We start from the raw sequence: 16,267 nt of genomic DNA on the forward strand, positions 1-16,267 counted from the left end.
CAGGATGTTGCTGTACCACAGCAAAAACAGTTTTATCGTAGAACGCTCAACATAGTCGGCTTTTCTGTTAATTTACTTTATTTGACATCGGTGTTTTTGTTATCGTGTTGTTGAATGTATTTGATTCCATCACTAACAATTAAATATACAGTGCCGTGTGCGTATTATATATATATATATATATATATATATATACCTTCAAAACAACGGTAAACTGTGTGTCAGCGTTTGTTTTTTCCTGCCTTATTTTTCGAGAGTTGGAGTGAATGCAGTCGACTGCCTTTAATGATCTTTGACTGTGTTTTCTGCAGATGGCGGCAGCGATAATTACCTACACCGTCATACTTGTGCAGACGAGCCAGAGTGTGAGAGAAATTCTTCAGCAGAACACAACCTGTCCGGTAAACAACACTGCAATGACTTGATGGATGTCTCTACAAACCTGTTGCCACGCAAGTGAAGGTGAAGACAAAATAGATGAATGCATGGCGTGTATAAAAGAAGATAAGGAGGACTGGAAACAGCCGTTTGAAGAGAAAATCTCAACCGCGCAAGAAAAAGGGACAGTGTAATAAAAATGAACGGAATGCTATGAAATAGATGCGCGAACAAATGTCGCAAAGCTCGTATTTTGATCGTGTTACTTGACATTAGGCTCATATGCGGTTTATATTTTACCTCCTCTACTGCATCTGCCTGAATTTCTTTCATGCAATATCCGATTAGTGTATTTTTTTAGTTATATTGCGCACAATTTAGCTTATATTATTGCTAACGACATGTACTTCACATGCTTCCTACGTGTGTTGCAATGTGTAGGATTTTGCAAATAGTTGAAAGTTGGATGCCGACCATAAGAATTACAAATAAAAAAGACATTTCAAAAGATGTAGGATCCAGAATTGCCAGAGTGGGCTATTCGTAGCCAAATTGGGCTACTTTTTGTCCGAGTTGGTGTCAGAATTTTCCTTTTGGCTATGTGGCGATGTTTGGGCTACATATTTTTCCTGTGTAAAAAAAAGTAAGAATAGTTAAGCACAAATGAAGAGCACGTGGAATCAAAATGCAAATGAGAGCAGGTTAAAGAAATTGAGCGCGTCTGCTACAAAATCAAAATTTGCAAGATTCATGTTAGAGAACACATATGCATGTCAAGAAGTCAACGATCGCGGCCTTTTGATAATTAAGATAGCTGGCCTCAGGAAACACGTCTCCATCCGCGAACTAACGCCATCCGCTAGCGCGCCAGCGAACATAGACTGTTTTCTCCAGATGTGAGCTTTCGGCGTCCTACGTTTTGAGCATGAGATGCTTTTAGCTCCCGTTGACGGTGCGCCGCGGGGGACCTCGGCGCCAGAACGGAGGAACAACACCGAGCTGAACATAACCAAAATTTGCCGAATGTTCTGCCTGCCGCATGGCGCCTACGTGGCGATTCGCTAGGACCCTTCCTGCCCAAATGGCCTTGCTCTGACGCCAATGTAGAACATATCCTCTTCCGCTGCCCAACAGCCACCACAGCCATGCGTTCCCTACCCAACTCCAAACCCTCCTCCTGTCTTTTCCATCACTGTCTATCTCAATTGCCGCCGTCGAACGAGTGTTCAGCCAGGTCTCGCTCATTAAAACCGACCTTCGAAATAGAATGTCGAACGAGACATTGGTAGCGCTCCTCCAGTGAAGTTTGGCCTTGCCAGGAACGGAGGCCGCTGCTAGGATTTTAAACCGGGAGAAGAATTTTTGCCCCGTTTCAGCTCTGACATTTTGTAAGGACCAAGCAGTTCTACTTCGCAATAAGCTCGTGATGCTTAATCATCACATATTTTTTATGTCTATATATCGTACTGCATTGTGTACCAACCGCCATCTATTGTGTTAGACGTTGTCTTGCAATTTTTTGTAGTTTTTCGTTTTGTGCATTGTGTGGTGTTAAGCGAAATTACCATGAGCTGTAAGTAATAATACTGAACGCCTGCGTGCATGCCTTTGCTTAGCGTGTTTATTGCACGGTGCTATTTGTGTGTTGTTCTTTTCGAGATTTTTCGTTGCCCTCGGAAAAATAAAACAGTGCATTTGCAATGAATACCACATTTGCCTTATCATGAATTTATCTGCATGCCTGCATTTCTGCACCTATTACGCTTGAGCAGCATCTGTTTTCCGTGCCGCATGGCCTCCGTGACGATGCGCGCGGAGGTCATGCGTGGTCATGCGTCGAAAAACTAATAAGTAGGTATTCTTGCCGAAATTTTGTTCAGTATGCTTAAGAAATGACTTCACAAAAAGGCGAAGCCTTTTGGCTACTTTTGGGCTACCCAAAAGTTTCGCTTTTGGCTACATTTGGGCTACTGCGGAGGGCAATTTGGCTACCTGTGGTTGGATTAATCTGGCAAGCCTGGTAGGACTTCATGCAAGTTTAACTACGTGTTTGTGCATTGCTGTATCTAAAATCATACGCAGCTCTAAATAAAATTAATGCATTCTGCAGTCATCCGAATTCACCTATTTTTCTTTTGAATATAACAAATCTTATTCAAATAAATTCAGTGGTTCTTTAACGTGAGCATTTCTGCGCTGTGTGTGAATAGCAAAATCAAAGTTGGCCCTGAGCTGAAGTATCCACTTAACCCTTTCACTGCCAAGCCCTAGCCGTAGTTGGCAAGGCTTTTGTTTTGCTTGCAGCAGCTGAGCTCGTCATTTCACATCGTGGTATACACTTCCATTCAGGCATTTGAACATAGTCTTGAACGCTTTCGATCGCTTTCGCGGTCTGTTGAGTAAACGATCGAACAATAACGTCTGCCTAAGAAAAGACTTTTTAAGCAAATTGCTTTCATTGGGATTGGATGAATCTAGGATAAAACCCCGGCACATAATATGTTTTGCGCATCTGGATATAATGTAAAATAATTTGAATCAAAAGCTAGATTTTGTATAATGTCCTTACGAACAAAAACCTTGGGAGATCGTTAACAGGTCAGAGGTTTCGGTGCAAGATGACTGACTATGCTATTTCTCATCCGAGGACAACGTTTATGAAGAGCAGAGGTGCTCCACTTGCTTCTGAAGTTGTTCGATTGCACGCACTTAGTCAAAGTGATGGTTTCCTTGCTTTTGTTCTGATCGTCGGTTTTATAGTCATTCACTATTTCCAAGAAGCTCGGAGTTAGCCATGCCACACTACTCCGCACGCCTTACCATGCGTACGAACTAGAATCTACCTATCACTCACTCACTCACTCACTCACTCACTCACTCACTCACTCACTCACTCACTCACTCACTCACTCACTCACTCACTCACTCACTCACTCACTCACTCAGTGTACGCGCTTTGTTCGTGCTTGTCTCCCTTTCTTTCTATCTCCCCCTTCCACTCTGTTTCTCTTTTTATCCCTCTTAACCCTTCCCCATGCGCAGGGTAGCCAACCGGAACTACCTCTGGTTAACCTCCCTGCCTTTCTCTGCATTATTTTCTCTCTCTCTCTCTCTCTCTCTCTCTCACTCACTCACTCACTCACTCACTCACTCACTCACTCACTCACTCACTCACTCACTCACACACACACACACACACACACACACACACACACACACACACACACACAACACACACACACACATCGTTACGCTTTTTATAGGTGCGTTGGAGTGCAGTATGTGCTATTCACTTTATACATGAAATGAAACACGATTCGAAGCACAATGCTTTTATAGCAGGCAATCTTGATGACAGCCACTTACGCTATCAGTTCACCCACTGATACGCGCTAATGTAAACGAGCACGTCCTCAGAGAAAAGGCATTTTGTTTTGTTGACATCATTTTGGTCACAGCGAACAAATGCGCTATTCCTGTATCGCTTGCCTAATTGCATTAACTTAGGACGTCAGAGAAGTACAGATTGCCTGCCACTGGCATCGCGATGCTATGGCGCTAATGGAGTAAGTCAACAAACGGGCCGACCGCACGCATTCAAAGAACACGGTTACGTAGGCACCGCCAGAGCGGTCAATACACGCACTACAATCACCGGTCACATGTTCGCAGCTTCCATTTGCATAAATAACGCACGCGCAAGCCCTCTCGCAACCCCCCTGCGTGACTCATTCAAGAGCGTCATGGCAACGGTTGCTGCTCTGTCCACACGGGCCACTAAGGTTAGCAAGAAGATTCATGAGGCATCATTAACTGTTCCTCATTACTCCGCTCGCAGCCGTCCAGGTGTGAGCAAGCCGAAGGTCCTTTCTTCTGCATTCAGACACGAAGCGCAAAAGAGAAAGTATACGCACAACAAGTGACAAGCTTCGCACGCATGCGCTGTAATGGGCTCCTCGCAGTTCGGATGCCTGTGGAGACAGGGTTTTCACCTTAGCCTATGCACAACGCCGCGAAGCACTGCGGGCTGGAAGGTACATTGTCACGCGAGCGGGGCATTCAGCGAACGATGGTAAGATCTTCACTAGCCGAGCATCTCTCGGTTTGGAAGTGTGGCTGGGTCGCCGTGAGCGAAGGACTCGTTCTCGTCCTTCGCGCTGCACCACGGCGTGTTTTTGTGAGGGAGCTCGTGGAATTGGTGCGGTTCATCAGCAGCTTCTTTGGAGTCACCCTCGTTCTACAAGCGTGCGTCCTTGTCGACGAGTAGAAACGTGCCCAAAATAAGACTGGATCGAAGGCGTCCTTGCGAAGGTATGCATCTACATACGCTTGCTCTTTCATTGCGCGACTGTGCAAAAAACAGTAAGCACCAAACGTCACTATTGTGCGTTTGAAAAAAAAACACATTTATATGTTTTCATCCTACAAAGACGTATTTTTACGCGGTGTAAATAAGTTCAGGTAAAAAAGTATGAAAGACTCGACGCACGACAGTATAAGTGAAAGGAACTGACTTAAAATGCCGATGATAATACGCCAAAGCAGAAGTGAAACACGACAAAATAAGATAAAGTTATGGGCACACCAAATAGCGTGCGATCGTCGTCACATTCAGCGCCGAAGTTAAGAATGCATGTTTCGGGAAATCGAAGAAAATAGTTGATCAGCTTAAGCAAGCCACAGCTGTCAAACCTAATTCTCGCGCTACAATTTTCGACATGCCTACGTAGAACTTATAATGAAGGATACATTCAAACAAATAAAAAATAAATAGAAAGGCTTCAAAGCATCTTTACTCTTGTTGATTCGATGGCTTGGTGGCCAAAGGTGTGATTCAGGCTAGGGTAGATAGTTTCAGAGCTATGCCGACAACTTATCGCTCTTGTGGGCTCCTTTCATTAAAAAAAAAGGCGAATCCTATGTCTACGCGTATGTGGGAATCTGTTAAGCGGTGCTTTCTTTGACACTTGCGTAAGTGTTCAAATGTTACGTGAACGTAACGCTAACGGGAGAAGTGATTGTTTTAAACGACGCAAATGCAATGTACTTTAGCACAAATGTAGCGCCAATGACCCAAATATGATTCAATGTGTATTCGTTTTGCCCAATTCTCATGTTTCGCTACACTCGGCTGCTTGTCCTTGTTGCCTTTAAGATATGGACGGGTGTTTCTGTTGCAGACAATTTCTTCAGCTCTTCTTTCATAGATGACCGCAGGCTGAAGATGTTGTACTGCTCTGCTAAAGAAAGCTGCGGCAAAGAATTTCACTTGGGCGAGTGTTTAAATGTCCATTTTCGAAGCAGAACGTCCCAATCGTCACTAATGATCATTTTGGCAGTCATGTGCTAGTTTTTGTCCGCTACGTTTCGTGCTCTATTAAATTGTGCGAGACAAGCTCAGGCACTTTACTTGAACTGCTCTTTTTCAATGTTCGTAATTTTTTATATATGGTGTCATTGTCCGATGGCTTCATATGATCATGATGAAAAAAATTCGAGCCTTTGGTTGCTCTGTTTCTGTCACACACACACACACACACACACACACACGCGCGCAAACACACACACACACACACACACTTACATATATATATATATATATATATATATATATATATATATATATATATATATATATATATATATATATATATATATATATATATATATATATATATATATACATAAACACACATTTGTGAAAGAGATTTTGTTCTTCACATCAAAAGAAGCCAAAAATAGAAGACACCCAGGACAACATAGGGGAAATAATGTTACTTCTTGAGTTAAAGAAATGGCAAATTAATGAAGGTGAAAGTGAATGAAAAAACAACTGCCCGCAGGTGGGATACGAACCCACGTCTTCGCATTACGCGTGTGATGCTCTTACGAATTGAGCAACCGCGGCGCAGTTTTCCAATCCACCATTTGTGCATTATGTTTTACTACTAGAACTAACCTTGGGAGCGTTAGCGCCACCACTCAAAAACCTTGGCGACGGATGTGGAACATCCTTTTTTGCTGCAGGCGTCACGAGTACGTGATCTATTTGGGTGACGGCAACTGCTCAATGAACCCACGCATGCTACCTGAAGGCATCGATGTTGCCGGATTCGGGACTCTCGTAATGTAATGAACGAGACGAAAGGGAACCGAGGAGCACGATTTTTAAATATACATAAGAAGCCAACAAACAAAGACAGCAAGGACAACATAGAGGGAATTACTTGTACTTGTAGCTTGCATCAATGTTACCAAATCCGGCGATATTGATGCCTACAAGCGGCATGTGTGGGTTTATTGACCCGTTGCCGTCACCTCACATACTCGTGACGCCTGCGGCATCAAGAATGTTCCACATCCGCCGCCAAGGTTGGTGAGTGGTGGTGCTGGCTAACACTTTTAGGGCTAGTTCTAGCAGTAAAACATAAATAACCTAGAAAGTTGATGGGAATACGACGCCGCTGTAGCTCAACTTCTAAGAGTATTCGCACGCGTAATGCGAATTCGTGAGTTCGTATCCCACCCTCGGCCCGTTGTTTATTAATCTACCTTCATTTCCATTAAGCTATAATTTCTGTAACTTAATTAGTAAGTACAAGTAATTTCCCCTACGTTGTCCTTGTAGTCCTTGGTGACACACACACACACACACATTATATATATATATATATATATATATATATATATATATATATATATATATATATATATATATATATATATATATATATATATAATTCAAGGAGAAGTTCTGTAGGTTCGGTGCATAGGTAGTTGAAGAAACGAAGGCGTACACTTACGAAAAATATGCCTTCTTAAAGTTTAAGTGTGTCGGCCGTGCCACGGCCGAGACATCGAAACTTTATGACGGCATATTTTTCGTAAGTCAGCCCCTTCGTTTCTTCAACTATATATATATATATATATATATATATATATATATATATATATATATATATATATATATATATATATATATATAAGAGAAGAAGGGGAACCCAATTGGGCTCGATTGCTTTGACCATGGCCATATGAAGCATACACCTCTGAGTCTCTTGAGCTCTCCTAGGCAGTTTTGACGTACTTTTCAATGTAAAATACTAAAACCTTCCCGCGGATAAGTCACCGCTTGATTATGACTCTGGGAAAAAGGTTCGTTCTTAATAATTCATTCACAGGTTCACCATGAGCGCCAAAATGCACGGCACATCACCTCGCATCGCGCTATCGAAACGTGGTTATACTGTGGACGTTGTGCCTGTCCAAGGCGACATGCAGGGCTTCTACAAAGCGGAAAAACACAAGCGATCTCCGTACAGCAACATGCTGCGAAGCTTCGCTCTCCAAGCCCGGGCATGTCGCCTCTGTGGCTGCCTGTTCATCAAGGACCTTCTGGCTAAGCCACCGAGGTATGATCGAGATGTTCTTCTGTTGCACTCGCTGAATGGCTTGCTCCAGCTCAACTTCTTAACCTATACTAAAACCGTGTTTGATTGCTGGTTTATCATATTTTATTTCAGTCTCTGCGGGGTAGTGCTTTAACCAGAGTCCTTTTCTTCTTCTTTTTTAATCATACCAGTCGGTGAACGCAGTCTCAAATCGTGTGAATTCTGTGATAGCTCTCTATGGGGCGTGAATTTGCGAATTCATCACTAGTCAGCGAGAACGTCCAACTCATCACCACTCACAAGTGGTAAAAAATTGCTCGAAATGGTTAATCTCAGAGAAGAAGTGATGACTGAAAGCACTGCCTGCTTGGCTTTGCTTGCAGCCTGCTCCGACGCCTTTTTTTTGCGTGTGTGTGTATGTTAGGCGGCGTTTTAACGCGGGCCTGTCAAGGGCCCCGTGTAGCAGGAAATCGGGCGTCAGACGTCGCTTCAGCAATTGACAATTTACAAGAACTTTATTGAAGTGTCAATTGTCAATTGCCGAAGCGACGTCCGTCCGGAAAAAAAGAATTATTTCGAACCTTATTCCGAGCCATGCACGCATACACATCCACTCTTTTACCGCCAAAGTTGCTCATGCCTTGGATTGGATTGGACAAACCTTAATAAAGGTCCTGTAGGGCGCACGTCAGCGCGCAGTAGGCGTCTCCCAGGCAGGGACAGACAAGGAGTACCTGGCTCATGCCTTTTCTTTCATTCTTTACAAAGTCATTCCTCGGAATTTTGAGAACGGCGGCCCACAAACAAATGCAATGAAACAGGAAACACCGACAGCGCATAACGTTTATGTTAGCTCGTCTCAGACCGAAATATTAAAAGTGCGAAACAATAACAGGAGATCGACTCACGCAAGAGGCCGCGTTTCTATCAGAAAGCTCGCCTTCGTGCATAGCGTTTGCCGCAAGCGTTTACATAAGCTACAGTTGCTGGGAAGCATGAAAAGCAGTGAGAAGTCTTTGAATGGTATCGTGTTCCACTCCTAAAGGCGAAGTTTAAGCGTGTTCCAAATTTTATTGTGTTCGCTACCAGTGTGCACATTTGTGGACACTTTCTTCTAAAGCCTAGTACTTTTGGGCGAAAAGTTGACAAGCCTTTTAATTGCGTGCCTTTCTCCGCCGGGACCACGGTTTACTCTGCTTCGAGATGACGCTATATTTCGGCTGTGGCGTCTGTTAAAAACAAAGATGGCTGGGAGCGCTCTCGCAAATGTCCTTGTTCGTATCACTATCCCCAGGTATGGACACCTTTTCTATAGCCAAGTAAGTCTCAGTTAAAGGTGTAGATGCATTCAAATCGGGCACCTTTATCAGCGTGCATCATTTTTTACCTTTCCTCCAAACGAGAACGTAATATGTCGGCTCAGGCATCCATAAGAAAACTAAAAGTAAACGGCGGCGACGAGACCGCGAGATGTTTTCGCAACTTTTGTCCTCATTTCTGAACAAAGCTGCACGTTTTCCAAATGCTCTCTAGGCCACCGATTCTTTTTAGCTCTTGAATCAGTGTAAAATAAACCTTTAGGAACAGTTACTCACTTGGTTGCCTACATTTTTTTCTTTTTTTGCGGCAGCGAAGAGCTTACATTGAGTTTTGTTGTCAAGAGGCGACGTGAACGTCAGCTTGCACCATGGAGGACGGAAAAACTAAGGAGAGGCCCACACGTCGCTCTTTGAAGCTCAGTGACGCCTGAAGTCGTTACTCGGCCACTTTTTGGGGGCAGATTCCCCTCTCTTTTTTACATTTCTCGCCTTCATCGCGCAACCACACCGGGCATCGGGGCCGTGCGCGCACCGTAGTCATCCGACCAACGCATCCAATCGCGGTGTACGCCATCGCGACACCGTTGCGTAAGTCCATTTCGTCCGAGCATTGTGCTCATTGCACATTCAAAATGAACTCCGCAAGTTAGAACTGCAGGTCGGTCTCCAGCTACTCCTTCCGCCTTTTCTGAAAATAAATCTCTGCACTCTCACTGCACTGCAAGAATGCACAGGCGAGGACCGGCGGGCACACTTTACGCACACCACGAACAAATAGCTAGTCCATCTGCAGTTTGTGAGAACAAACACGTGTGCTGGTCGTTGCGATATAGGAATCGTCTTGCCTTATTGAACGCGTTTCGGGCGTTTCGGGCGGATGTGATCAGCCACTTCTCGCCGACTAAGGGACCAGCAGAGGAGAACGTCGTTACGCGTTTAAACACAACCACTGCGGCCCGAAATATGTTGTCCTCACGGTAAGTGAAGCTTCACGGAAACAAAGTTCTGCGGTGTCGAACAGCAAGCGAGTATGCGTGTGTCTAGCACGTCGATCGGGCCCACCTGCGACCATCAGCCGTTTGATGTGCGCACAGGCGTACGTTCTTCTGTCAAGCCTTGTTCACTCTTGCACCGCATTTGCCATCCTTCACTTCCCTGTGCCCCTCGAGTGCACAAATAAGATTTCTGCGGTAAGAAGGGTTCGTTCCCAAATTAATCACAGCAACGGCTTCTTTCCCGTCCTTCCACATGGCTGTCTTACGAGCCACAAATGCATCGTCCGCTGTCTGAAGCAGGAACACTGCACAGCTGTCACTGACGTGGAAGGTGTTTCTTACACATATTCTAAAGCGCAACTGTTTCAGTATGTGGATGACATGCTAGCATGAATCCACCGAAGACGGGGAGTACGGAAGGGTATCATCCTTCGTCCGTGACGTGGCGCGTGGTATACTGAGTTGCATGCGTGCTTGTTTCCCGATTTTTTCTTCCAGTCACAGCTGGTCACAGAAGCCGGGAGAGGACGGTGTAGAAAGCACAAGACACTGAGAGTAACGCAATTAAACCTGCCGATACGACGCCTTTACCCCGGTACGAGACCTACGGGACAGCACACGCGCGGGCACACTCGCCGTAACAAAACCACCATTGTGCCTAGACTGCATGGCCGCTACAGCGGAAAAAATAGCACGTGCCTTCCTTCACACTTATCTCCTTGCGCGCGGAGGGGGTAGGACTTCTCCTCAGTCTTTTTTTTCCTTCTTCGTTCCTCCAAGGCTGGCATATTGTTCGCGAACCGCTCTGTCTGGTAAAAAACCACGAAGTAAGTGGGGAGTTCTGCAAATGGCATGGCTGAAGGGCTCTGGTCCCTAGCAGCATCATTTAGAACACAGAAAGGTGTAGGACACTTCAATAAAACACTAATTAAATTCCGAGAGTAGATTAGTTCTCTTCTGAACGTCGCTCTTCTGGCTGCAGGTCGCCGAGAATCGTCTGGCTCCACTGGTACACGCTGTACGCCGCGGCCTGCTTCTTCTTCTACGTCTGGTTCGAGATCGACGTGGTGACGCGAAACGCGATCGAACTCAGCGACACGCACAGATTCTTCACCAAATCTCTGCTCGTCCTACTGCACGTAGTGGTCATCGTCAAGGCGTGCAGCAACTTTCTCACCATGCTGCTGGGCTGCCGCAAGATTCTCGACTTCTTTGCCATGGCGGGCAGCTTCGAGAGGGATGTGGACATACCTTCTTGCAAGTGCTGCGCCCAGAAGCACTTCTTTTGGCACGACGTCGCTGGTTTCCTGACCCTAGTCGTCTACTTCGTCAGTTACACCGTGGCGCTGTTTCACCAGGAGCAGAAGGTGGACGCCGACGGCGAAAAGTGGACGATCCGCGAGATCGTGGACAGGGTTTGTAGTCTATTCGCGGCCATCCTGTTCTTCACCTACGACAGCGTCAACTTCATCGCCCTGAGACACTCGGCCGAGGTGCTGGTCGGCTATGTGACGCACCTTAGGGAACGCATGGAGGACTACGTGGGCGACAGGGCGTTGCCCTGCGAGGTGGAGGCGGCCAAGGAGGTGCAGGCGATGCGACTGCACCTTTGCACTGTGCTGGAACTGAAGAACTGCGTCAACGGCATCTGGCAGAGGTCGGTGGTCGTGTCCAGCGTGGGCCTCTTGCTGGTGACGTGCATCTCGCTTTACACCATAATCACCGAGGGGCTGCAGAGGACTGAGCTGTGGATCGCCATCGGCTACTCGGCTTTCAATTCGTACGAGTTCCTCATGCTGGCCCAAGTGAGCCAGTCCTTGTCTAATGCTGTGAGTACTCGCCACGGCTCCGTTAGATCGTGTGTAGACTACATTTCCAGTATTTGAAGGGGATATGTCGCATGACATATTTCAGGCATTTTAGCACTATAATCGACATAATATTAATTTAATGATCATCATCACTAAATATGACAGCGGCTCCCGCCGTCAGTACCCTCGACCACTACCATTCTGTGATGTAGGTTGCCAGGACGAAAAAAAGTGTTGTGTCCTGCTAATCAAAAATAGGGACATAATTGATTTCAAGACGATTTTTATCACTTATCTGTATCTAAACGTGAAAAACCAATTTTCAATGGACAACTGTTAGGTACCAAAAGCAGGATCTCCTTGTATGAGCACAATGTAACCGTCTCGTCGTACTTGATACAGTAAGAGAATTTGTTATAGTGTTTGTTATAGTAGAGTGTTGTTATGGTATAGTTTATTTCTCGCGAGATCATGCTAGTTGATTGCCACTTTTACGTCATGTCACGTCACGACACGGTTTGGAAACGTGTTTCACCGCTGCTCTTTTTTTTCGCCTGCGTTGACATAAAGGTGTCGATTAAATTAGATTTATCATTATTTAAATTTATCAGTGCTTTTGCCAAAAGCAATAAATCACCTTCATGCAGTTTCGCATTCATGCAACTTCACCGCTGCAAGTAAAATTCATACTAAGCACTTGGGATTCCGTTTTGAAAATAATAGGATGAAGCAATGTGAAATTAAATTACAACGTGTCTCAGTACGTTACGGCAAGAAACAACGCGGCATGTGCCGCACTGATTACAGAAGCGTAATACATTCAGTAGGGTGATTTACTACTGCCAATAACTTTCCACAGTTCCAAGAAATCAAGAATTCGTGCCGAAGAACTCTGACTATGGAGCGTACAATCAGCTACAGCCAGCAGGTGAGCAAGTTTTCCGGAATATGTCAAGCTTACTTGAATGTGAAAGCTGATTTCGGTGATCTGAATTATCATATACAAAAGAAAGTGTCCATGAAATACAAATTTATAGGTTACAGATTTTTACTTCAATATCATCTCATTATCACATCAGCCTATTTACTTCTGCATGAAGGGTTTACAATATTGCACTTCCGTTTTACTTCCGTTTTATAAGAACGCCATTTAACGTGACTACAGGGAATAAATTTAAGCACGTTGGTGAATAGACTGATTTCTTCAAATCTTATATTAGGAAACGAAGAGATGACGTCATGAATGCAGTAGAAGTGCTTGCTTCCGCACTCCTGCGAATGTGAGTCCGAGAATGGTGCTGCTGAATTTGTGACATCTATTTGATGAGAATGGCCTCCACCGAAGTGAGCCTGTTTTTGCTAAAGAGTTACTCACGCATTAAAGGGGTTGGTGGAGGAAAAAAAAAGTCTGCGTAACAAGAAAAAGAGCAGTAGGTGTCTTATGCTTAACAGCACAAAATTAAGTGTTCTTTGTCTAACAGGATCTTTCATGCGATCGAAACCCTAAAGCAGGCGCCTATAAATGGATTACACCATGCACTGACAAACACTGACGAATGTTGAGGCGCAGATCCGGCTTTCATATTGATTTTTTTCCCGGGTGTTTGATTTTCAGTTGGCATTATATTGCGCGTATCTAGTTGCACGATTTGCGCTTGCTGGTACTATGAGCCAGAAACTAACGTCTGCGCAGGTGCAGTATTTACACAACAGCATTAACCCAGAAGACATCAGCCTGAATGGGAGTGACTTCTTCAAGATCAACCTGGCTCTGCTTGTTTCTGTAAGTGCTCGCAAACTATCAATCAAATCAAATGAGTCTGATTATCAGCGCTGGCGTGTAGTCCCTGTGGCCCATGCTATTCACTAAATTTTGGAACTTACCGATAAAATGTCCATCAGCTTGCGGACGCTTATGCCCCGTGCACGTTCAACGAGCATTAGTTCAGTCGTCACTTCAATTCTGTAGTTGCCTATCGCTCACACAAAACTATGCCGGCAAATGAGTGTTCCTGAATAAAGGGCGGTTACGAGGTCTGTGTTTATTTTTACGAAACAAAACGGCGCTGATTCATTTGCCACTAGCTTTGCTGGATCTTGATCACGTGCTTCTTAATACGCTGCATTTGTGTGCAACCTTCTAGTATACTGCGTTTGAAATACCTAGTGAAGTACTGCTATGTCCGTTAGTCAAGGCACGAAAGTGAGTTTGTACGTTTTTGCATGCGCATGCTCCTTTTCTATGCGTACTATGCACTTGGCGTTATTGCGTCGACCGTCTAGACTACCCCATCTGTATTTTTATTGGTAAGATTTACTGGTGACAGAATAGGGGCATTACTCTACCTCGTTGTCGTGGCTATTCCATTACCAAAAAAAAATTGTCTTTAATATTGGTCCTATGCATTGGATCTTGGAGCTGTTCGTCAAATAATTCTAGGCGATGCATGCAATGACACCCACTTTTCCACAAGGTAAGAAAATATAGACATACTATTCTCTCAATAATGTGGTTTCGCTGATGGTTCTCTATTTTTTGCCACGCCTGACCCACTTCGCCTTTGAAGCATTAGGGCATGAGAAACTCAATTCCAAACTTCTTTTATTGCATGAGGCAAGCTGGTAACCTAGCCTCTAGGCATTAGTTAGAGGAAAAGGGTGAAAATAGAGAAGTAGAACATCGGTATACCAACTGGTGGTTATAAACACGTCCATTGAGCGAGGGTGGCGGGCTATACCTATTATACAGGTGATGCCACAAACGTTCATGGTTTACCAAGCACACGTGTACTTACCTATGCTACACATGTACACAAAGCTATTCAAAATAAGACAATGAATGGGCCCGAGAAAGATGTAAACTTGAAGCCATAGCTTGCCTTCCTCAAAACTAGGGCGAAATCTCGATCAGAAAACTGGGCACTCGTCTTAGCGAGGACGAAGAGAAGTGGCTTTGTCGAAATGTTGGCGCCGGCGTAAGGCTTTCCTGGCTAGTTCATTGTTGCTCGCGTGCAGATGAAGGGTCATTAAGTGACGAAGAGGCAAGAACAAGCTAGCCCGGAATCGCAAACGCATTCCCCAGAAAGCGGTGAATTTTGCCTGTATGAAGTAGTGGCTATGGCATTTCGCTACTAAGCCTGATGGCTTGGCATCGAAACCCGGCTGCGGCGGTACGCATTTTGGGGTGAAGTACAAAAATATGCTCGTGCACAGTGCATTGAGTGGACGTTCAAGAATCACAGCTGATCAAAATTAATCCGTAGTCGCTCACTACGGTGTGCCTACTAATTGAATAGCGGTTTCAATACGTAAAACCCCAGGATATAATGTTCTTCATCTATTAAGTTACGTAGATTTATGTATGGAACAACCTGTAATGTTCTGAGTCAAGACGAAAATTAGCCGATTGAAGTAGAGAGCATCGTCAATATTTCTTAAACTTTAACGATTGTTCGAACCATGGATTCACACTGTGACCAAAGCAAGTATACCTTATTTACATTGACAGTGCAAATACACGAGCCATATTTTTTTTTACTTGTGTACAAGATTCAGGTGCTGTCTTACACTAACGCGTTTCCTGCGCAGATGGCCGGCTCAATCATAACATACACGGTGATTCTGGTGCAGACAAGTCCAGATCTTGAGGCTACAACCACTTGCGGACCTGACTCCACAACTGTGACTACCGCACTTTCTACCTGAACAATAAGACGAATAAAAAGAATAAAATCAACATCAATATGCTTTGAGCGTCTACTGCGGAGGTGTTCCAATTTTGGCCACACCTAAGAAGAAAGCTTTGATCCAAACTAATGGAACAAATCTGGAACGTTCTAGAAGACATCTCTGCGACATGACGCCACTCCACGTCGACATGAACAAAACTAAGAAACGAACCTAGCTGTACTTTACCAGTTTGTGTGTGCGAAACAATAAAAAACACAAAGTAGATTGCAGAAAGAGCTTAAGAAAGCTTGTCTACCTTATTCTGTGAGCCAGATCACCGTGCCGTCGAGTTTCGAAGCCTTCTGCTCAGCCGCCATTATGTTTTGGCAGCAAAGTAACCGCATCGTTTTTTACTTTCCTAATTAATTCTCTAAGCTGTCTTTTTTGCTGGCTTCGTCAGAACTGGAAGAAGACTTAAAATGAGAACTATCTCCTTAGCTACCCATTAAGCCGTCAATGGCGAGAGAGAGAAAGAAACAAGAGGCGAAAGGCAGAGAGGTTAACCAGATTGAGTGTCCGATTGGCTACTATGCACAGGGAGACAGGGTAATGGCATAAAAGATGAGAAAACAAGAGAAGATAAGAAATCAGAAGCGAGTATTGGAATACAGTCTACTTTTGAGAAAGAAAAATAGTTTATCATC

At 44.5% G+C, this 16,267-nt stretch overlaps 1 protein-coding gene across 1 annotated transcript; it reads left to right on the top strand.

The window, feature by feature from the left end:
* The first annotated feature begins 4,501 nt into the window (after positions 1–4,501).
* LOC126544937 (uncharacterized) lies at positions 4,502–15,789 on the top strand. Its single transcript, XM_072284842.1, has 6 exons — positions 4,502–4,689; positions 7,560–7,790; positions 11,066–11,912; positions 12,754–12,822; positions 13,588–13,677; positions 15,483–15,789. The coding sequence occupies exons 2-6, from the start codon at positions 7,567–7,569 to the stop codon at positions 15,597–15,599; spliced, it is 1,347 nt and encodes a 448-aa protein (XP_072140943.1). The 5' UTR covers positions 4,502–4,689; positions 7,560–7,566; the 3' UTR covers positions 15,600–15,789.
* The last annotated feature ends 478 nt before the right edge of the window (positions 15,790–16,267 follow it).

Source organism: Dermacentor andersoni, chromosome 10 (genome assembly GCF_023375885.2).
Source record: "Dermacentor andersoni chromosome 10, qqDerAnde1_hic_scaffold, whole genome shotgun sequence".
Classification (NCBI taxonomy): Eukaryota; Metazoa; Arthropoda; class Arachnida; order Ixodida; family Ixodidae; genus Dermacentor; species Dermacentor andersoni.